This window comes from Thamnophis sirtalis, unplaced genomic scaffold, assembly GCF_051295495.1.
Source record: "Thamnophis sirtalis isolate CommonGarterSnake01/CBP01778 unplaced genomic scaffold, rThaSir2_p1.2 scaffold_14, whole genome shotgun sequence".
NCBI classification, from domain to species: Eukaryota; Metazoa; Chordata; class Lepidosauria; order Squamata; family Natricidae; genus Thamnophis; species Thamnophis sirtalis.
The window spans coordinates 45262264-45285704 of record NW_028261394.1 but is presented as its reverse complement, the minus strand read 5'-3'; the positions used below and the strand labels follow the sequence as shown (position 1 = coordinate 45285704).

The window sequence follows — 23441 nt, the reverse complement described above, 5'->3', positions numbered from 1 at the left end:
TCTTAAAAACTTCCAGTGTTGGAGCATTCACAACTTCTGGAGGCAAGTTGTTCCCCTCATTAATTGTTCTAATTGTTCAGGAAATTTCTCCTCAGTTCTAAATTGCTTCTCTCCTTGATTAGTTTCCACCCATTGCTTCTTGTTCTACCCTCAGGTGCCTTGGAGAATAGTTTGACTCCCTCTTCTTTGTGGCAGCCCCTGAGATATTGGAAGACTCCCATCATGTCTCCTCTAGTCCTTCTTTTCATTAAACTAGACATATCCAGTTCCTGCAACCATTCTTCATATATTTTAGCCTCTGGTCTCCTAATCCTCTTTGTTGCTCTTCTCTGCACTCTTTCCAGAGTCTCCACATCTTTTCTACATCGTCGTGACCAAAACTGGATGCAGGAGTCCAAGTGTGGCCTTCCCAAGGCATTATAAAGTGGTATTAACCCTTCACGTGATCTTGATTCTATCCCTCCGTTGATGCAGCCTAGAACTGTGTTGGCTTTTTTGGCAGCTGCTGCACACGGCTGGCTCCTATTTAAGTGGTTGTCCGCTAGGACTCCAAGTCTGCATCTACCCCACTCCATCATTGTATTTTTCAATTTCCGGAGTGAAGAGCACAGTGAAACATTTGCATCCATGTAAATGGACTGGCCTGAACATGGAGATGGCAAATGAAGTGAGTCATTGGCAACAAACTCACTTTGTGAAGGACCATGATAGCTAATCTATGGCATGCAGGCCACAGGGGGCACATGGAGCCCTCTCTGCGGGCATGTGATCCGTCACCCCAACTCAGTTCCCCCGCACATGTGTCCGTGCCTTCTGCTGGCCAGTTGATTTTTGGGCCTGTGCAGGGAGCATGGCACATGAAGGAGACGCATGAATCCCACCACTGCTCTCAACCCACTTAAGAAACTGGACACGCACAGAAGATTGGTTTTCTTCCTTTATTGGTAACACTGATGTTTGGTATGTACACTTGTTTTTTTTACTTAAAAATCCTTTCTATGAACATCATTCTTCCATGGAGGGTGGGGGGGGGGAGTCTGCAGGGGAAGGTTTGCATTGCCTGATGCTTTAAATCTAACCATGAAGAAATGAGTGGATGAGAGAGAGGAAGAGAGAGGAAGAAAGAGGAAGAAAGAGGAAGAAAGAAGAAAAGAGGAAGAAAGAGGAAGAGAGAGGAAGAAAGAAGAAGGAGGAGGAAGAGAGAAGAAGAAAGAAGAAAAGAGGAAGAAAGAGGAAGAGAGAGGAAGAAAGAAGAAGAAAGAGGAAGAGAGAGGAAGAGAGAGGAGGAAAGAGGAAGAGAAAGAGAGAGGAAGAAAGAGGAAGAAAGAAGAAAAGAGAAAGAAAGAGGAAGAGAGAGGAAGAAAGAAGAAGAAAGAGGAAGAGAGAGGAAGAAAGAGGAAGAGAGAGGAAGAAAGAAGAAGGAGGAGGAAGAGAGAAGAAGAAAGAAGAAAAGAGGAAGAAAGAGAAAGAGAGAGGAAGAAAGAGGAAGAAAGAGGAAGAAAGAGGAAGCCATCTCGGTACAAGGAAGAGAGGAAGAATAAAACACGAAGCGTTCAAACTTGACCTTTTTCATATAACATGTCAACTTCCAATTCATGGGTCACTCCATTGGTGTTTCTTTTTAGATCTGTAGGCGGCAAAGTGCGTGAAGCAAACGTAAAGATATGCCTTTCTTTTTTTAAAATAAAGTTCATTCATTTTGTGGCCATTGGAAGTTGTGACCACTTTTTGCTCAACCGTTGCAGAGTTCCCATGGACATCTGATCAGAATTCGGCTGCTTGGAAACCGGCATGTATTTATGACAGTTGTGATGTCCCAGGATGACACGATCATGTTTTGTGACAAGCATAGTCCAGGGGGAAGCCGGATTCATTTAACAACCATGTTACTAAACCATGGCCGTGATTCCTTTAACAACGGTGGCAAGAAAGGTCATGGAATGGGCCAAAGGTCACTTCACAACCATCTTGTTTCACAATGTAAATTTGGGGGCTCAATTCTGGTCATAAATCAAGGGCTAAAGGTAAAGGTTCCCCTTGTACATGTGCTAGTCATTCCCAACTCTAGGGGGCGGTGCTCATCTCTGTTTCAAAGCCGAAGAGCCAGCGCTGTTCGAAGACGTCTCCGGGGTCATGTGGCCGGCATGACTCAACTCCCGAAGGTGCATGGAACACTGTTACCTTCCCACCAAAGATGGTTCCTATTTTTCTACTTGCATTTTTTATGTGCTCGCGAACTGCTAGGTTGGCAGAAGCTGGGACAAGTCACGGGAGCTCACTCCGTTATGCGGCGCTAGGGATTCGAACCGCCAAACTGCCGACCTTTCTGATCAACAAACTCAGCATCTTAGCCACGGAGCCACCGCGTCCCTTCAAGTAGAGGACTACCTGTACCTTAAAAGCGAGTTTCTTTGTCGTGACTTCATCGCCTTTCAGCGCTTCACATAATATCCCCAGGCTTTTCTTACAACGGCGTGTAAAGAAACGGGAATTGCAAATGAACCGCTGAGGAACGGCAGAGTTTAAAAAGCTCTTGGTGGAAAAAGCAGGGCCCTTTGGGCAAAATCTGATAAAGACTCCTTCAAGGAAATGTGGAAAGTTCAGAGGGCAAATCCAGAATATTATTCAGAATAAGTTTTCCTTTCCAAAGTTGACTTACTTACAGGTAGGTTGGAAGGCCTGGAGGCTTTTTCTGTAATTGGACCTTTTTCGAGATTCGGATTGCTGGTATAATTTCATTTCATGTCCAACCTGACTTGAAAGAACAAAACCTGTATATTATTGCTGGAACTTCCAGGCTGTAAAAAATAAGTCTAAACTCTCCATGTTTTCTTCCCTCTAAATTTAGAAGAGCGGCATGTGGGGAGTCCGTATCGAAGAAAACCGACTTCCTGGTGATGCTAATGTTCTACATTTTGGGGTATATTTTGATCTGGGCGTACGGTTGGCTAATGATTGCTTTCCAAAATAGCAGTTAGACTTATATACCGCTTCATAGGGCTTTCAGCCCTCTCTAAGCGGTTTACAGAGTCAGCATATCGCCCCCCCCCCACAGTCTGGGTCCTCATTTCACCCACCTCGGAAGGATGGAAGGCTGAGTCAACCTTGAGCTGGTGAGATTTGAACCGCTGAACTGCAGATAACAGTCAGCTGAAGTGGCCTGCAGTACTGCACCCTAACCACTGCGCCACCTCAGCTCTTCTGGGAACGGTTTGGCCGTTACGGCATCTTAGCAGTAGCTTTGCCGATCTGGAACCCTTGGCAATAAGGTCAGGTCTCGAGCGCTTAAATTTTGAAACGAAAGAAGAGAAGAAATGTCAGATCTAGGGAATTCTGAAGGCTTCGAGAAGGAAGGAAGGATGGGATGGGGACTTCCTCCCAAGTCCCGGTGCTTTCTCAGGTCTGAAACCGTTGTTATCAAGTAGTGGTGTTGAATAGGTTGGGCTGGTGCCAGCCGAGCCCCTGAATTAGGATATAGCTCTATTTCTAACGGTAGGGGGAAGACATAGGACTCGTAACACATCAAAACAGATAATAAATGGTTGGTTAGGAAAAGAGGGGGGGGGCGCTTTGCTCAGCAAGCCAGCCAGTCTGATTTCACGTTGCCAACTTTCACAATCTTTAAGCTTTGATCTTCCATTTTCAGGTAGTACCAGTCCTTGAAAAAGTAGCTGTGTCCTGCGAGGAGAAAACGAACCTTTAACCAATGTATATAAAAACCACAGATAATCTGGGAATCGCTAGAGCAGGTGTCTGTATCACCTGGGGAGCTGCTCACTGGTTGGGTTCAATGGGAACAGCACAAAAACCATCAGCCACGCTACCACCCACCATTTTTTAGCTTTTTAAAGCATTTTCCCCCTACTGGTTTGGGCAAACCGGCAGGGAAAAAATGCTTTAAAAAGCTTTTTTTAAAAAAGTTTCCGACTGTGGGAAGTTATCATCCAGCCCTCTCCCAGAAAAATGAGATATCCTAGGAAATATTGAAAAGGCAGAATATTTCTCTGGACATGAAAAGAAAGAAACATGTTTTAAAAGACAGAATAGTTGCCTGTAGCTTCCTGCCCATCCCCAGCTAATGGGCCATTGAGAGGGCCAGGCTAGCCCACTTTACATAATAAAGACTTCTCCACTGCAGCTGCAGGGGGAAGGAACGTTGGAACTTTACTCAACTGACCACATGGCATCTGAGAACTCATCCATGCCTGGATTCAAAACACAGCCTAGAGAGTTGCCCCTGCATGGCCCCATGGGAGTCTGACAACCAATCAGAATACATTTCTGACACAGGAACAGGAAACAGAGAGGTGGGACTGAACAGGTTATAAAAAGCCTAGCAAGCCCCTCCCTCAGCCCTTCTCTTCTTCTCCACCAACATTGAAGCATGTGATCGCCTTTTCTGTTCAGGATCTCAAGCCATGTGGTCCTATCCACCAATAAACCATCTTTCCAAGCAGCCTCCATGTCTCCAGTGTCTTTTTCCCCACTTGGAGCCGAACCCAGAAGGACATTTCTTTCATCACGACGATCGCACGACTCACAGCTTGTTGGAAGCTTTTTCAAAAGCTTTTAAACGCATTTTTCCCCCTGCCGATTCACTCGAAACGGCAGGGAGAAATGCTTTAAAAAACTATTAAAAATAGCTGAAAGTGAAAAAAAAGTTGGCCATGCCCACCCAGTCACATGACCCCCCCACCCCTAATCTATGCCCACAGAACTGGTATTTTGGGGGGGGGGAGGATTAGATTTCACCACTGGTTAAAAGCTTCAATTTGAGTTTCCACTCTTCCTCCCCAACTCAAGACTGTAACCCGCCCGAATGGTATGAATGTTGTGTTTTTTAATTATGTATTGTCTTATATGTTAAAAGTTTGTCTCCCCCCCCTCCCCTTTTGGTTGTGAGCCGCCCTGAGTCCCCCCAGGGAAAAGGGCGGCATACAAATAAACTTCAAATCAAATCTAAATCTAAATCAACCCCTGTGAAAAGTTCTCAGCAGTTTAGAAGATTCAGTTCAAAGGAAGTTTTCTCTTCCCCCCCACCCCAGGTCTATGAATAAAGCCAGAATTCCTTAAGCAGAATCTGGGCTGCATTAAAAAATAAAAGAGGGGGTTAGGATTACTCCGCTGGAGACGAGTTATTCAGACAGCCCGGCCGAGTTCAGCAAAGGTCAGCCTTCCTAAATTTCCTTACAGCAGTGGGGGGATTTTTCACTGGCGAGAGAAATTTGCTGTGGCGGCTGGCAGATTGCCAAAGCTGTCGGCCTGTTCAGTGGCCACGGCTGGAGATAACGTCTCCCCAAAATAATGCAATAGCAGGCTGGAAGTATAGCAATCAATCTCCCCCCCCACCTTCCCGATTTTATATATATATAAATATTAAAAAATCTTGGAAAACAAAATAGCAGCTTACCACTTCCGCTCATTTCCAGTGCAGCATCTAAATTGTCTGGAACACCGTTCCAAGCATCTGCGATTAATTTAGGGAAGCCAGGATCCATTTTCTTCTTTACTTCGTTGTATCTGTAAAACACACAGGAACCAAAAAAGAGATATACCTTCCTCACTTGATCTCCTTCTCATCTTTCCTATTTTCTTAGCTTCTTATGAATGTCTTTGCTGTTTATATCTCGTGGTTTATGTTGATTGCTTTCAGTTAGTATCCTATTATGATTGATCTTGAGCCGAGGTGGTGCAGTGGTTAGGGTGCAGTACTGCAGGCCACTTCAGCTGACTGCTATCTGCAGTTCAGCGGTTCTAATCTCACCGGCTCAAGGTTGACTCAGCCTTCCATCCTTCCGAGGTGGGTGAAATGAGGACCCAGACTGTGGGGGGGCGATACGCTGACTCTGTAAACCGCTTAGAGAGGGCTGAAAGCCCTATGAAGCGGTATATAAGTCTAACTGCTATTGCTATAATGCTATTGCTATTGATTGTTTAGTTAGTGCCCTGTGATTGAGACAGTGAGGAGGTTGGGGAGGAAGATGGGCCAGTCCTGGAGTCTGGGGAAGGCTCTGATGAGGGCTCTGTGTCGGAGGCAGAGAGGGAGCCAGAGCCGTCTGACAATTATGCCTTGAGCCGAGGTGGCGCAGTGGTTAGGGTGCAGTACTGCAGGCCACTTCAGCTGACTGTTATCTACAGTTCAGCGGTTCTAATCTCACCGGCTCAGGGTTGACTCAGCCTTCCATCCTTCCGAGGTGGGTGAAATGAGGACCCAGACTGTTGTTGGGGGCAATATGCTGACTCTATAAACCGCTTAGAGAAGGCTGAAAGCCCTATGAAGCGGTATATAAGTCTAACTGCTATTGCTATTGCTAATTATCAGCTGCCTTCAGAGTCAGACATGAGTGAGGCAGACGAACAGCTGGAGCCTGTTCCCAGTGTGCGCATGCGCAGAGTTGCCAGACGAAAGGAACAGCTAAACAACAGGGGTCAACTTGGGAGTAAGGTAAGAGGTGGATGATGAATGGCCCCTCCCAGAGGAAATAAAAGAGGAGCGAAAGGGGAGTGGAGTTTGCAGGAGACAATTAGTTCGCTTAATTGGTTCGTGACTCTCCGAGACTCCTTGCCAAGTTTTGCAGAGATCGGCCTGGCAGCTCTCCAAGCCAGATAAGGTCTGTGACCGTAAATCCTCCCAAGCCAGATAAGGTCTGTGACCGTAAATCCTCCCTCGAAAGACTTTGCTGGATGTGAATGAGCAGAATTCACTGTCAATTAATAAAAAGGGTTTTTGTGGGGCAAGGAGTTGGCTTCGTGCTCTCGGGAAGCCTCGGTCAGAACACTATGACTAGCAATGACTTTTGGCTCTTACGATATGTTAAGATTGTATTTCATGATGATGATCATGATTGGTTACTTGTTGCTTCTATGTACCCTGAGAGCTTATGCCCTGGAGGAGACAAATTCCTTGTGTCTCCAATCATCCTTGGCCAATAAAGGACTCTACCTTCTGAACTTACTTGGACATGTAAACAGGTGTTAAGAGTAGGTGAATCTGGGCAATGTTCCTAACTGCCTAGCGCTTTGGTATCCCAGCGTTGAGGTTGCAGGGTTCCTTACCTCCAAAATTTGTCCCCTGCGAAAATGTAAGTCTTCTTGTTTTTGCTCCAGTTAAATACAGCGTTGACACGTTGCACGTCAGGAGGTAGCCCGAGAGTGGTAAGTCTTTTTGGATACCCTCTTTCCAAGGTGCTGGCTGTGTAAATCCAGTATTCGTTCCCTGGGAAAAGAAAGCATTGAGTTCTCACGATCTCTGTTGAGATTAAGAGGATAGCAATAGCAATAGCAATAGCAGTAGACTTATATACCGCTTCATAGGCCTTTCAGGCCTCTCTAAGCGGTTTACAGAGAGTCAGCATATTGCCCCCAACAATCTGGGTCCTCATTTTACCCACCTCGGAAGGATGGAAGGCTGAGTCAACCCTGAGCCGGTGAGATTTGAACCGCTGACCTGCTGATCTAGCAGTAGCCTGCAGTGCTGCATTTAACCACTGCGCCACCTTGGCTCAGGAGGGAGAAAGAGGTTTTTCCAAGGGTCTTGGATTTCAGGCAGCGAAGCGAAATTAAGTTAATTGGGGAGGCGAACTAGGGGGAGGCCAAGCACTTCATTTCAAAATTAAGCCCCTGCTCTTTAACATTGCCTCTGCGTGTGACAAAATTGTGCATCACGTATGAAAGTGTTCTCCTACTTGATTTGTTCCTTTCTGTTGTTGCCTGTTTTGTGCAATTAGGTTTGGCTAGAAGATGACAAGAAGCCTTGTTCAGATTGGGCTGTAGGAAGTGGCCAAGCTGAGTGTGTGTGTGAGTGTGTGTGTGTGTGTGTGTGTGTGTGTGTGTGTGTGTGTGTGTGTGAAACTCATCCAATGAAAAGAACTAAGGGTGGCATGATAGAAGTGTTCCAATGTTTGAGGAACTGCCACAAGGAAGAGGCCATCTTTTGGTTCTTTGGCCTGCCACACTTTCTATTATTCTACTATGCATTTTCTATTGTGGGGAAATGGGAAGGGGGATTGTTAGATGCTATGTAGCCATAACAACATTCTTTCTAGAAAGCCAAGGCCATCCTTTGTCTTTGCACCTCTGCACCTGACCGAAACTGGATGGGTGGAAGCTGCCAGCATGGCAGTGGGAGATTGGACCATGGGATGGATTTGTGGGTGTGGGGGGCAGGATCTTGAACTTTCAACTAGGAGGGGAAAACAGAGAAGCTTCAGATTCAGGTTTTCTCAGATGTGCCAACATGGCTCTCTTCATCAATTGGGACTTTGAAGAATACTTTGCCTTAGGCTCTGATTTACTTTTGGATGCTATTTGGAACCCGGACACTCTGGCTAATGGTTCTCACTATTAGGAAGTTTCTCCTTAGTTCTAGGTTGCTTCTCTTCTTGATTAGTTTCCATCCATTGTTTCTTGTGTTGGCTTCTGGTGCTTTGGATAATAGGCTGAACCCCCCCCCCCCCTCTTCTTTGTGACAGCCCCTTGTGGCAAATTTTGAAAGAGAACCAAGTTTTGGTCAAACCAGAATACAAAATAACAGAGTTGGAAGAGACCTTGGAGGTCTTCTAGTCCAACCCCTTGCTTATGGCAGGAAAAACTATGCAATTCGGGATAAATGGCTGTCCAATCTCTTCTTTAAAAACCTCCAGTGATGGATCAGCCACAACTTCTGCGGAAAATCCATTCCAGCTTTTTCAAAAACAGGGCAATTGAATGAACTGGCATACTAAATAAATGAATTGCTTCCTTTCTTCCTAACATAACATAAACATGGACAAAGCAAGAAAGTGACATAAGAACATCTTCCTGGCTACAAGTTCTGGTTCTTGGAGGCCAGATCTTCTGAAGAACATCTAGTTGGCCCAGTTGACTTGACAGAAATCCATGCTTGTCTTTGCGTATGTGTGTGTAGATCAGTGGTGGGTTTCAAAAATTGTTCGAACCTACTCTGTGGGTGTGGCCTCCTTTGTGGGAGTAGCTTGCCGCCCATGTGACCAGATGGGAGTGGCTTGCCGCCCATGTGACCGTATATGAAGATGCCGACGACACTTGTCAGAACAACCTTAAATTACCTCCCACACAGCACTGGCATGCATAAGAATAGGATGTAAACTTGTTTTTTAAAAGGCATCTTTGGTTTGCGTTAAAACAACTTCAACACACGCAATGTTCTGATTGCACCACAAACGCAGGAGTCATCCTTACCTTTCACAGAGGCCCTGAGTTTTATAAATAGGAGCATGATAGTGTAGAATAATCACATCCAAGGACCAGTGGTGGCTTTCAAGAAAATTTGGAACCTCTTCTGTAGGTGTGGCCTGCTTTCCGGGTCCACTGGTGGAACCTCTTCTAACCGGTTCGGTAGATTTGACGAACCGGTTCTACCGAATAGGTGCGAACTGGTAGGAACCCACCTCTGGTATGGATGATTTCAGGCCAAATCTTACCTGAAAAAAATACCGATTTCTCTTCTTGAGGAGCTTCGTAGACAGCGTCGATTTTTTCTGGAAGGTCGGTCCAGAAAACAGCCACCAGCAATGGTCCAGTTGGTCTGCTCCTTTCATTCGCAGTTCTCCAGAAGAACCTAGCGACAAAAAAGTGAAGAAGCTTTATCGGCAGATGTGCTTTTTAAACAAACTGAGCCAAGTGCATTCATGTGTACACAAACACATACACACAAACACACACACGCACGCAACAATGCTCATATTCTACTAACAACGTAAACATTAAACGATAGGGGCCTCTGTTATTATTCGGTGCATCAATCTTTTATTGGTGGAAGTTGCCCCATGAAATCTTTTTACCGTGTGATGCCCAGACGTTTTGCCATTCATAACAATTTTCTCCAGCGCTCGGAATCAATTCTTAGCAAAGAACGAAAATAAGTCAATGAAATAAAATCAAGCAAGAGGGGACGAAATAGCGGCTGCTTCAATTATCCTAGCAAATAAACTGATTTACAAGGCACTTAGAACTCTTTCAGCCTTCTCTTGTGCGGCACGCCGAACAGATGGATACGCATTCGGCAAAAGCCAGCCTTTTGTATTGGATTCCATTACTCCGGGTGATTATGATCGCAGCAAGTTTTTTTTAAAAAAAGAAGAGATCAAATCTAATAATCATCGATCAAAACAGCTTGGCTGTAAATGAAACCCGGGAACATTAAAACTGTTCATCAGGGGGATGAAAGGAGCAATTTGGAAGCTGTTGAGCCGATATCCTCTTTCGATTTATGAATATTGGGGAGGGGGGGAAAAACACAACAACTTTAACTCCGGTTTGATTTCAGCGGCAGTATGTAGGAAATTATGGGACAGGATGTTAATAAAAATGTTATTGTGTAATCTTCTTTCCTCCCTCCCACCATCTCTGGTGAGCAGTCCCTTTCTTTAAGTCTGGGAATGCCGTATAATAAGTCAGACAAGGTTGCCCTTTGATAACGTTGAGCAAAATGCTTGTCAGATTAGTCTTTTGAGCTGGATTATCTGTCTTTTCTTCACCCCGTTTTTAAACGAGAGCTGGCTCTCTGGTTGTGTGTAGGGTAAGGTGACCAGATTTTCAGATTGGAAAAGAGGGACACCCTTGACCGGGGGGGGGGGGGGGGCTTGATTAAAAAAACTTTTTTTGTCAAAAGGTCACCCCAGGACACTGAAACCAGAATAAATACGAATCTGTTGCCAAACAAAATTTTGATCACGTGACCATGAGGATGCTGCAACGGTCGCTAAGTGTGAAAAATGGTCGCAACGGTCGCTAAGTGTGAAAAATGGTCATCAGTCACTTTTTTCAATGCCATTGTAACTTTGGTCACTAAATGTTTTCCCCCTCCTCGAGACTCCTCACTTCTTCCTTCATTCCTCTTGCTTATCTACCTTCACCTTATCTGTCTTCTGCTCTTTCCCTCTCTTCCTTCCTTCCTCCCTCCTTCCATCCTCTTCTTTCCTCACTCACTCCCTTCCTCCTTTTTTCTCTTCCTTCCTCCTTCCATTCTTTATACGATATAAAATTCAATGAGGGTGAAACACACCAAATCTGGCAAAGCTGCCTTGCACCAACCTGGCCTGCCCATAGAATAGCAGCCACTTTGAGACACATAAACCTGGTCTGAACATATTGCATCACAAAGATTTGCAAAGATCACATTTGCAAAAAGGAACATTTCTTGTAGTAAATACATTTTATAAACAATTTAAAAGTAAAAATCCCCCCAAAATAATAAAAAAGGTATTCTATAAATAAAAGAAATCCTTAAAAACCATTGTTAAGTATTACACCAGCAATAATTTATACTGTCACCATTTCAAACTATCATCAGAAATACGAATCTGTTGCCAAACATCAACATTTTGATCGCGTAACCATGAGGATGCCACAACGGTCGCTAAGTGTGAAAATGGTCACTAAGTGTGAAAAATTGTCATCAGTCACTTTTTTCAATGCCATTGTAATTTTGGTCACTAAACAGCCATGTTCCTGGCTTAACAACCACCATGATTCACTTAACGTGGCAATAAAAGGTCGCAAAATGAGGCAAAAATCATTTAACAAACGTCTCCCTTAGCAACAGAAATTGGGGGATCAATCCTGGTCGTAAGTCGAGGATTACCGGTAGCCAATTGCAAAAGGCAACTTTACTTGGAACAGGTGAGATTGTGCCCGGATCCCTTTCATGCCAACATATCCATCTTCTGCTCTTTCCCTCTCTTCCTTCCTTTCTCCTTCCATCATCTCCTTTCCTCACTCACTCCCTTCTTCCTTTTTTCTCTTCCTTCCTCCTTCCATTCTTTCAGCTTCATTTCTTTTGCCTATCTACCTTCTCTGTCTTTCTGCTCCTTCCATTTCTCCCTTCCTCTTTGCTTTTGTTCCTTTCTCCTTCCCTCCTTTCCTATTTCTTGCTTCTTCCTTCCTTCTGCCTATCTACCTTCACCTTCTCTGTCTTTCTGCTCTTTCCCTGTCTTCCCCTTTCCTCCCTCCTTCCCTTCTTTCATTTCTAGTTCCATCCTTTCTTCTTTCCTCTCTCCCTCTTTTTTCCCTTCCTTCCCCCTTCCTCTTGCCTATCAACTTCATCCTCTTTGTCTTTCTGCTCTTTCCCTCTCTTCCCCTTTTCTTCCTACCTCCTTCCTTCTCCCTCCCTTCTTCTTTTTCTTCCTTTCTTCTTCCATCTTCCTCCTTCTCCTTCCATTCTTTCTCCTTCCATCCATCTTTTCTCCTTCCATCTTCTCCCCCCCTCCCTTCTTCTTTTCCTCCCCCCTCCCTCCTTCCTTCCTCTCCTTCCCTTTCTCACACACAGGAAGGGGAGGGGGGCTATCTAGTCGCTTTCACAGCATAATTTCTTTATCTAACTTTTAAAAAACAGTGTGCAAATCAAACGAGATTTTCGTAACCTGCGAAGCACCAAGTTATATTATGTTGTTATAAATTCGCAGCTACTCCATTCTTTCTGATAGGGAACTACATTTCCCAAGATGCCTCAGGTCCTCAAAGTGCTGAACGCAGTTTTGCAATTGACTCCAGCGAGGCCCGGTAGCCGCCGGTTGGGGTGGCTGTCAAGGCGCTGAAAGGAAGGAGCTGCAGCCGAAGGGAGAGACGCTCGCCCCCGTGTTCAGCAAAGCAAGCCCGCTGGCGGCGCCTGTGCTGTGGTGGGAAGCGAACTGCGGGTCCCCCCCTGCCGCCGCCGCCTTCTTTACCTCTGCCTCTTCCAGAGCCCGGGGTGGCTGTCAGGGCGCTGAAAGGAAGGAGCTGCAGCCGAAGGGAGAGACGCTCCCCCCCGTGTTCAACAAAGCAAGCCCGCTGGCGGCGCCTGTGCTGTGGTGGGAAGCGAACTGCGGGTCCCCCCCTGCCGCCGCCGCCTTCTTTACCTCTGCCTCTTCCAGAGCCCGGGGTGGCTGACAGCGGAGCAGATGCGCCGTTTGTTACTGCTTCCAGCAATCGAGACGGACGAGGGAAGCGGTGGCGGCGGACGTCAGCAGCGACTGTAACGAGGTGCGGAGGAAGAACGGAAGGTCCAGCCATGGACGAGAAGCTAGCTAGCCCCAACAACAACAACGTGCTGCTCTTGCCGCCACCTCTGGATGGGAAGCAACCAAGCCTTGCAGACTCGCTTCCCACCGCACCGTGTTGTTGTTGGGGCCAGCCACCGCCGCTTCCCTCATCCGTCTCGATCCTGGAAGCAGTAACAAACTGGCCGCGTCCGCTCCACCGTCAGCGCCCTGACAGCCACCCCGGGCTCTGGAAGAGGCAGAGGTAAAGAAGGCGGCGGCGGCAGGGGGGGGACCCGCAGTTCGCTTCCCACCACAGCACAGGCGCCGCCAGCGGGCTTGCTTTGCTGAACACGGGGGGGAGCGTCTCTCCCTTCGGCTGCAGCTCCTTCCTTTCAGCGCCCTGACAGCCACCCCGGGCTCTGGAAGAGGCAGAGGTAAAGAAGGCGGCGGCGGCAGGGGGGGGACCCGCAGTTCGCTCCCTTCCCACCACAGCACAGGCGCCGCCAGCGGGCTTGCTTTGCTGAACACGGGGGCGAGCGTCTCTCCCTTCGGCTGCAGCTCCTTCCTCCCACGGGTGGCTGTGTCCTGGAGCCGTCGCCCTTTCCTTTTTTCTCCACGAAGAGGCAGCTCCTCGTGGGCGCAGCTCCTGCCGCCCGCACAGAGTGAATTTAATTGGGATCGCCTGCGGCCGCGAGGACCCCTGCACAAATGGATTCCTCACGGCTGCAGGCGATCCCAATTCACTCAGCCGGGGCGGGCAATTTCTGCACGAATGGACTACTCCTCGCGGCCGCAGGAGAGGGAGGCGGAGGCGGAGGGGGCAGCCGAGCCGCCCGCACAGAGTGAATTCAATTGGGATCGCCTGCGGCCGCGAGGACTCCTGCACGAACGGAGTATTCCTCGCGGCCGCAGGCGATCCCAATTCACTCAGCCAGGGCGGGCAATCTCTGCACGAACGGACTACTCCTCGCGGCCGCAGGAGAGGGAGGAGGAGGGGGCAGCTGAGCCGCCCGACTCCTGCACGAACGGAGTATTCCTCGCGGCCGCAGGCGATCCCAATTCATTCAGCCAGGGCGGGCAATCTCTGCACGAACGGACTACTCCTCGCGGCCGCAGGAGAGGGAGGAGGAGGGGGCAGCTGAGCCGCCCGACTCCTGCACGAACGGAGTATTCCTCGCGGCCGCAGGCGATCCCAATTCACTCAGCCAGGGCGGGCAATCTCTGCACGAACGGACTACTCCTCGCGGCCGCAGGAGAGGGAGGAGGAGGGGGCAGCTGAGCCGCCCGACTCCTGCACGAACGGAGTATTCCTCGCGGCCGCAGGCGATCCCAATTCACTCAGCCGGGGCGGGCAATTTCTGCACGAACGGACTACTCCTCGCGGCCGCAGGAGAGGGAGGAGGGGGGGGCAGCCGAGCCGCCCGCACAGAGTGAATTCAATTGGGATCGCCTGCGGCCGCGAGGACTCCTGCACAAACGGAGTATTCCTCGCGGCCACAGGTGATCCCAATTCACTCAGCCAGGGCGGGCAATTTCTGCACGAACGGACTACTCCTCGCGGCCGCAGGAGGACAGGGAGGAGGAGGGGGCAGCCGCCCGCACGCGGTTCAGGGGCTTCTGCCAGGCGGCGGGAGCCCCTGCACCGCATGGAACTTCTCTGCCGCGGGCGGCTGCAGCTGCCCCCACCCTCTCCTCCTGCCGCGGCGAGCGGAAAATTCGATTAGAATTAGATTACTCACCAGTCAGCGCAGCTGCAACCTCTTTCGTCTTTTGTAGAAAGGAAATGGAAACTCGAGCAAGCGTGCTGAAAATTTCCCATCCCAGCCAGCTCACTGATTGGCTGGAGTCCAGGCCAATCCAATCAGTGAGCGGGAGGCTGGGCTGGCTTAAATTTGTAGGTAGTTAGTAGGTAAAAGGCTAAAAGCACGCTTTTTTTGGCGCTCGCAGCTCCCGCCCATCAGCTGCTAGCTTGCTGGGTTGGCTCATCTGGTAGGATAGAGAACAGAACGATGAGCCAGCCCAGCAAGCTAGCAGCTGATGGGCGGGAGCTGCGAGCGCCAAAAAAAGCGTGCCTTTTAAAAAGGCGGGCGGGACGCGGGAAAATGCGTTGGAAGGCGGGTGTGTCCCGCCAAAAGCGGGACGTCTGGTCACCTTATTAGTAGGTAAAAGGCTAAAAGCACGCTTTTTTTGGCGCTCGCAGCTCCCGCCCATCAGCTGCTAGCTTGCTGGGTTGGCTCATCTGGTAGGATAGAGAACAGAACGATGAGCCAGCCCAGCAAGCTAGCAGCTGATGGGCGGGAGCTGCGAGCGCCAAAAAAAGCGTGCCTTTTAAAAAGGCGGGCGGGACGCGGGAAAATGCGTTGGAAGGCGGGTGTGTCCCGCCAAAAGCGGGACGTCTGGTCACCTTAGTGTAGGGCAACAAACCAACCCACCCAGCTTTATAGCTTGTAACAGGGACACAAGCTCAGTTGTCATTTGCAACACGTCCGTCCGATTCTCACATGTTAAACTTGGTTGTTATTTGTAAGGACTTTTTTCACTGTGCGTGTTATTACACCGCCTTGAATCCAAAATTAAACTCGCCATTGTCAGGCCTGCAATGATATTCCTTTTAGAATTTTGGCCTGCCACACTTTCTCTTATTTCATTATGCTGTTTCATTAGTATAGTTGATGGGAGGGGGGAATAGACAGGAGTAGGATTGTGGAATGTATTGTTATCATTCTTTTCTAGAAGCTCAAGGTCATCTTTTGTCTCCGTACTTTCACACCTGACCAGAAGCAGCTGGGTGTGGATGCCAGCGTGGAAGAAGAAGATTGGACCATGTGATGGATTGTGGGTGTGGGGACAAGATCATGAACTTTTAACTGGGTGGGATTCTGATGTCATTTCCAATATTGTGATTAACACAGATGTGCTAAGATGTCTGCTTTATTCAATTGGAACTTTAAGGATCGTTTTGCCTTGGACTCTGATTTAATTCTACTTGATACCTGGAACGCTGACAGTCATCTTCATTTAAAGACCCCATAATCCCTTGCAGGTTGGAGCCTGGACACCTGAATGGAGCAGCAAACGTTAGCAGAGTGTTTGAATGGCTGGTTGCCTTTCCTGTCCCCAATGTGGAGTTTTGTTCAGCAGATATTTTGCAGTATCCTTCCCCTGGAGTGCAGGTGGGAATGGAGATTTTACAGTATCCTTTCCCCTGCCACGCCCACCAAGCCATGCCCACAGAACCAGTAGTAAAATGTTTTGAATCCCACCACTGTCCGTGATGGCGAACTTGTGGCACGTTTGCCACAGGTGGTCTGCAGAACCTTCTCTGCGGGCACATGAGCTGTCACCCCAGCTCAACTCCACAGGACAGGTGCACGCGCCTGTTGCTGGGCGGCTGAATTTTGGGTCTCAACTGTGCATGCAGAGGGGAGTGCAGGGGCAGGTGCCCCCCCTGCAGCCCATTTGGGGAGGGGGTCATGGGGGGGGTCATGTGAGCATGACTGGGGGTTGGGGGGAGTGCGGAGATCATGCACAGTGGGGTGAGCCATGCGCGGGTGGTAGTGGTGTTGCGCATACATTGGATTACGGTTTGCATTGCATTATTCCATCACTGGAATAGATCCTTCTCTGTCCCCCAACTCACCTGTCTTTGAAGAAAAAGATCTCGCCCCTCATTTGAGCCACGGCATCAAAGACAAGATCTTGGCCACAAAGTTCAGGAGTGACAGGTCCAAGGGTCGGCTTTGGTCCTGGTCCAACATCAATCGAACCTCCTACAAATCAAGAAAAAGTATAAGTATGATCTTTATTGTCATTGTACTAAAATACAACCAAATTGGTTTTTTAAAAAAAGTCATCAGTGATCTGGACGATCTGCTTTTAAGCCTAGAAATCAGAAGGAGAAGCAATGTCAAGAATCCTTGTTCTGCTTTTTTCCCCTGGTAATACAAAAAAATAAAAATAGCATTAGATAACATAGAAGGGGGGAAAGAACATGAACGGGGCATCTGCTTTTCTTCAAATGGTTCACCACGATGATTCCACTATTTTAGGTTCCCCTGGAAAAGCTTGAACCCCAAGATTAATAAGGGTATGGACTCAAATGTTTCAGATAGGTTTGAACCAACTGGAAACTTCACCATAAAGTTCCTGGATCCCTTGAATGTCATCTTGAGAAAGGCGGAAGTGCTTGGTATAGGTGTAGATGGGGGCCATCAGTGCGCCAGGATCTTCAGAATGTTCGAGTCCCATTGCGTGGCCAAATTCATGAGCAGCAACCAAGAACAGACTGTACCCTGGAAGAAAACAAATAAGCTTTTTAAGGCTGTTTGATGGACATTGTCCATACGCCTCTCTTTGTGAAGTCAATCTAACCATTTTACAAGAGCAGTTTCTGGGGCTTTGAAGGCATCGAAGACAGAAGATGTAACCATTAAAGAAAAGGACATACCTTATTTTTCAGAGTATAAGACACTCTGAAGTATAAGACGCACCTAGCTTTTGGGAAGGAAAACAAGGAGGTGGGGGAAATCTGCTTCTGCCTCCCAGCAATTTGCCTCCTTGCAGCAAACAGCAAACAGCCCATTTTACTTTCAGTTTCAGCACAGCCTGATTAGCCCAAGCAGCTGATTGTCGGTTGGATTAGCCTCCCAACAATCAGCTGTTTCAGGCTGCAGGGATTGCCATAGCCTATTGCTTCCTCCATGTGTCCCATTTTCCGCCCATTCCAGGCAGCGGGGATCGGAATAGGCAGAAAATCAGGGACGCAAAGACCGAAAATGGGGCACACAGAGGCAAAAAACGGGATGCTGAGACTGAAAATGGGATGCCCAGAGGCAACAAGAGATTGGGCCTCCTTGGGATGCCATCAGCCTGACAGTGTCGGCTGGCGGGCCCCCGGAGGAGGGCCTTCTCTGTGGCTGCTCCGACCCTGTGGAATCAGCTACCCCTCCAGAGGTCCGGACCTTACCCACTCTCATGGCCTTCAGGAAAGCTGTTAAAACCTGGCTGTTCCGGCAGGCCTGGGGCTGTTGACCTATGGTTAAGGTCCAGCCCCGATCAGATGGAATGTGTGTTGTGAATTTTAAACTATTCTTTTTATTTTTATTTTCTTTTTTTCTTTTTCTTTGTAAGCCGCCCAGAGTCCTTCGGGATTGGGCGGCCTATAAATTCAATAAATAAATAATAAATAATGGCAAAGATTTGTTTCAGGAGTGTGAAGATCTGTCCGTGAATCTCAGAGACTCTGTGCCCAGTCTTTCCTTGCACAGCACCTCATTTGGAAAATACTTAAATGGCAGCTTTCCAAGATAGATAAGGTCTGTGGTCATAAATTCACCTTTGAAAGACTTGCTGAATGTGAATGAGGAGAAGCCACATTCATTTAATAAAAGGGGTTTTGTCAGGACCAGGATTCTGCTTCGTGCTTTTTGGTTCATTTTCAACCAAGCCCACCTAAGCCCCCCCCAAAAAGGCTGTAACCCCCAAACAACTCGTATGTTAAGCCATGTTTTGCTGCTAAACCATAGTTGGTGTCACTTGTACGAAGTCAGAAACCAAGACTTAGAGGTGTATAAATGGCAGTTAGCAATAGCAGTTAGACTTATATACCGCTTCATAGGGCTTTCAGCTCTCTCTAAGCGGTTTACAGAGTCGGCATATCGCCCCCACAATCTGGGTCCTCATTTTACCCACTTTGGAAGGATGGAAGGCTGAGTCAACCCTGAGCCAGTGAGATTTGAACTGCTGAACTGCTGAACTAGCAGTCAACTGAAATGGCCTGCAGTACTGCACTCTACCCCCTGCGCCACCTCGTGAAATATTCAAGAGTACTGTAAAATCCAAATTAGCTACGAAGACAAAAGGCATGTGGTATCTGAACTCTACTTTTCAGCCATGTTCAAACATGCCTGATCCAGCTGTTGGGAAACTTTGTGAGAAGGAATGATTTACAGTTAACTTCACAACTGACTCATTTGTGAGTTTCTTAGGGTGTTTTGAGGGTGGGTGGGGTTTTGCAATCATTTGTGGACATTTGATGATCTCAGTTGTACTTCTGAGAATGAGGGAAGCTTGTAAGAGAAATGTTTTGATTCACAAAGGACATCTTGAGATGGAATCTAAAACTTTAGCCTATTTTGCTAGCTTTGAAACAGAAGAAAACATAGAAAATGGCACAAGAGTGAGCTGTTTTGTAAGAACTAGGTTTTTTAAAAAAATTCTTTGACCTTTATTTTGGTCCATTAAAATCGTGGTAGAGACTAACTTGATTCTGCACCTAATAACGGCAGCAAGACTGTTGGTGGCGCAATACTGGAAGAAGGAAGACTTGCCTACAATCCAAGAATGGACATTGAAAGTTACAAGCTTAGCCGAGATGGCTAAAATATCGGCATATCTTAAAGATCACTCAAATGAGAGATATAAACGAGACTGGAAAAAATGGATTGACTATATACAAAATAAATACGGGACCAAGAAATTCCAGTTAGCCTATGCTTAAGATCAGAAATGATTTAAATTGTTTAAAGTTAGCTCAGCAAGAAGAAGCTAAGGTCAATGTAGAATGTCATTAATTTCTTTATTTCTTTTTTCTCAATAGATTTTAGACTGTGTTTGTTAAAAATCCATACCGTGTACGGGTTCTGGGAAGTGGGGGGGTGGGTGGGTGGAAGGAGGAGGGGGGTTGGGGTGGAGGGTGGAGGGAGGGAGGGGTATACATTAGGCTAGACAAGAACTTGGTGGTAAACTAGAACTATTTTGACACACAAAAAATTGTACTTCGATGTCTTACTGATTGAGGAATGATGAAATGTTTGTTTTAAAAGAAATAAAACCTTTGAACAAGGAAAAAAAACGTGATGTATTCCTTGTTTTTTGATACTTTGGAGAACTGGAAGTAATGCTGTCACATTTATAAGGAGAAGGAAGAGGAGGAGAAAAATCTCTACCTGCATCCGGACAAAATCCCCATTTGCGATCTTCATCATAGTTACTAGTGGTGGAGCACCACATCTTCCCATCTTGCCGTCCCGAAGTGGTACAAGAATCATACGTATTCCCAAGGAATATAAAAGGAAAAACACACGGATGTCCTTCAGAATTTCCACCCACGGTAGACATTGCTGCATTGAGGGAAAAAAAAGAATTAGAATAACAGAGCTGGAAGGGACCTTGGAGGTCTTCTAATCCAACCCCCTGCTTAAGCAGGAAACCCTACACCACTTTAAACAAATGGTTATCCAACATCTTCTTAAAGACTTCCAGTGTTGGGGCATTCACAACTTCTGGAGGCAAGTCGTTCCACTGATTAATTGTTCTCACTGTCAGGAAATTTCTCCTCAGTTCTAAGTTGCTTCTCTCCTTGATTAGTTTCCACTCATTGCTTCTTGTCCTGTCCTCAGGTGCCTTGGAGAATAGCTTGACTCCCTGTTCTTTGGGGCAACCCCTGAGATATTGGAAGGCTGCTATCATGTCTCCCCTAGTCCTTCTTTTCATTAAATTAGACATACCCAGTTCCTGCAACTGTTCCTTCAAATGTTTTAGCCTCCAGTCCCCTAATCCCCTTTGTTGCTCTTCTCTGCCCTCTTTATAAACCAATAGAAGCAGGAACAGTTAATAGCATACCACCAAATTCTTACTTTGTCATTTAGAAGTTTTGTTGTAATTATTATGAATTATCGCTTTGATTTCTGGAAGCCTGTAATTTGTGTCTGATGACACCAAAGAAAAGGTACCGTGTTTCCTCGAAAATAAGATAGGATCTTATTTAATTTGACCCCCCCAAAATAAGCACTGGGCCCTATTTTCAGGGAGGTCTTATTATTTTTGAGGTGCAGGAGGCATTGAGAGTGGTTACCTCATGGCTGCTGCTCTGTTGCAATATTTTTGGGGAGGGCTTATTTTCAGGGGAGGGCTTATTTTAGCGCATGTGCTCAAAAGCCCAATTATTATCCAGGAAGATTTTATTTTCAGGAAAACAGGGTAGTACAGAAGAAGCTCTGGTTACATCCATAATTCATTCCATAACTTTGGTCGCACACTGATTTTGTCGTGACCTGAACCTAATTTTGGAAATTTGGCGCTTGCAAAAAAAAGCGGTGCAGAAGGGGAAATCGGCCAAGGGGGAAAAAAAACAAATTTGTGATTTTTTTTCATCAGAACCTGATTTGTTCATGGTCCAGAAGTTCTACTCTAAAACTCTGTTTCCCTGAAAATAAGACCTCCCTGGATAAGAAGCCCAATCGGGCTTTTGAACCCGATGGTTTAAATGGTTTTTCCTCCGAACAAACCTTTGCCAATTGTAGCAAATATCTTCTTACCTGTCTCTGGACAAAATCCAAATTTCTTATCCCGGTCGTAATCTTCGGTAGTGCTGCACCATCTATACCCATCTTGTCTTCCTTCTGTGGTGCAGCTGTCAAAGGATCTTCCCTCAAACAGGAAGGGGAATTTGCACGGCTTCCCATCGGAGTTTCCACCCATGGTGAAAAGAGCTGCAGGGTAAGAGGTGCAGAATTAAAACCTTGGCGGCATCTTTCCAAGTTGGCAGCCAGATACGCAAAGCGAAATATGGAAGGGATTTTTTCCCCCTTTCTTTTCTCTCTCTCTCAATAAAGAATGTTTAAAAGTTTTTGGAAGTGTTAACAACAGTAGGAAGGACGGTAGTAAGAACTCATATAAACTATCGAGAACTTCTGGGCGTTGAAGTCCACAGGTCTTAAAATTGCCAAGGTTGAAAAACACAAACGCTAATTAATATCCAGCCTGTAACTTTTACAAGGCCTGTTTTCCCCCCAAAAAAGTTGAAGCTAATTGTGTTACTGTTGTGGCCCACCAGTAGCTAGCGGAGCTGGCAGCAGAATCGGACAGTGGGGAGGTTAGGGAGGAACATGGGCCAGTCCTGGAGTCTGGGGAAGGCTCTGATGAGGGCTCTGCATCAGAGGCAGAGAGGGGGCCAAGGACGTCTGACAATTATCAGGAGCTAGACAGCTGTGAGGCAGAGGAACAGCTGGAGCCTGTTCCCAGTGTGCGCATGCAGAGAGTTGCCAAATGAAGGGAACAGCTAAAGAACAGGGGTTACCTTGGGAGTAAGGACACAGGTGGATGATGAATGCCCCCCCCCAAAGGGAAATAACAGAGGAGTGAAAGGGGAGGGGGCTTTTTCAGGAAACAATTCATTTGTTCGTTTGTTCGTTCATTTGTTTCAGGAGTGTGAAGATCTGTCCGTGAATCTCAAGAGACTCTGTGCCAAGTCTTTCCTTGCACAGCACTGCGTTTGGAAAAGATTTACATGGCAGCTTTCCAAGCTAGATAAGGTCGGTGGTCATAAATTCACCTTTGAAAGACTGTTTGCCAGGCCTTGGCTGAATGTGAATGAGAGGAATTCACATTCATTTAATAAAAGTGGTTTTGTTGGGACCAAGACTCTCTGCTTCATGCTTTTTGGGGAAGCCTAGGTCAGGAGAGTTACATCCACCCACCACAACTTGTTGTGGCTTGTTAGGTTGCATCAAATGTCACTCATTGACTTTTCTGGATTGCTAGTGATTTGAGAATGGGTTTCCTCAGCCTTCCAGCCATGTTTGTATTTGTATTTGTATTTTATTATTTGTATGCCACCCTTCTCCGGGAGGACTCAGGGCGGCGAACAATTCAAGGGGGAAAAAGGGGAACATAAAAAGACAAAATACAAATAATAAAAGTAGACAACAGTCGCACAACCACACAGGTCGAGAGGGGAGGGAACTCATCACCCCCAGGCCTGCCAGCAAAGCCAGGTTTTGACGGCTTTTCGGAAGGCCTGGAGAGAGGTGAGGGTCCGAATCCCTGCGGGGAGTTCATTCCAGAGGGCCGGAGCTGCCACAGAGAAGGCCCTCCCCCAGGTAATAGCCAGGTGGCATTGGCTGGTAGATGGCACCCAGAGGAGGCCGACCCTGTGAGATCTAATGGGTCTGTGGGAGGTAATTGGCAGCAGGCGGTCTCTCAAGTTTCTCGTTTGTTAAGAAGACCCTGCTAGCAATGCTAGTTAAAATGCATGTCTGAATGTAGCCAGCATCGGAGTTCCAAGACTTCCTTTAAAACAGCTTTTCTTTTGGAGAACGCAAAGGGAACGGAGGCTGCTAAGGCAGGCATATTCATTTGCTTAGGGAAGCAGCTTTGGGCTATAAACTCAGCCAGGTTTGGCCTTTTAACAACATATCTTATTAGCTTAACCACCAACAATTTAGGAGAAGAGAAAACCAGTATGGAAACTTAATGTCGTGTTGCTGGAAATAATCATTGTCTCCATGCCCAAAGAAGGCTGTTTCTTTTTCCCCCCTGTTTGGTGAGCACAGCCACCAAAAGTTTCCAAAGCCTTTGCTTTTGCTGTAATATTCTTTAACAGCTTCTGCAGCTTTGATAGCAGAAACAACTCTTAACGCTGGAGTAGCAATAATTAAAAGGAGAATCTATTCAATGGGGAAC

The 23441-nt window shown here is 47.0% G+C and overlaps 1 protein-coding gene across 1 annotated transcript in view; it reads right to left on the bottom strand.

Annotated features, from left to right (window-relative positions):
- Positions 1-1953: 1953 nt before the first annotated feature.
- Positions 1954-23441, bottom strand: part of MMP2 (matrix metallopeptidase 2) — a 33891-nt gene continuing 12403 nt past the window's right edge. Inside the window, exons 6-13 of the mRNA XM_087729398.1 lie at positions 21296-21469; positions 19925-20098; positions 17114-17269; positions 16618-16747; positions 9441-9577; positions 7057-7216; positions 5411-5520; positions 1954-3678 (exon numbers count right to left, since the gene is read on the bottom strand). Of these exons, the coding sequence (XP_087585524.1) occupies positions 3575-3678; positions 5411-5520; positions 7057-7216; positions 9441-9577; positions 16618-16747; positions 17114-17269; positions 19925-20098; positions 21296-21469 (1145 nt within the window). The 3' untranslated portion in view covers positions 1954-3574. The remainder of the gene's footprint in view (positions 3679-5410; positions 5521-7056; positions 7217-9440; positions 9578-16617; positions 16748-17113; positions 17270-19924; positions 20099-21295; positions 21470-23441) is intronic.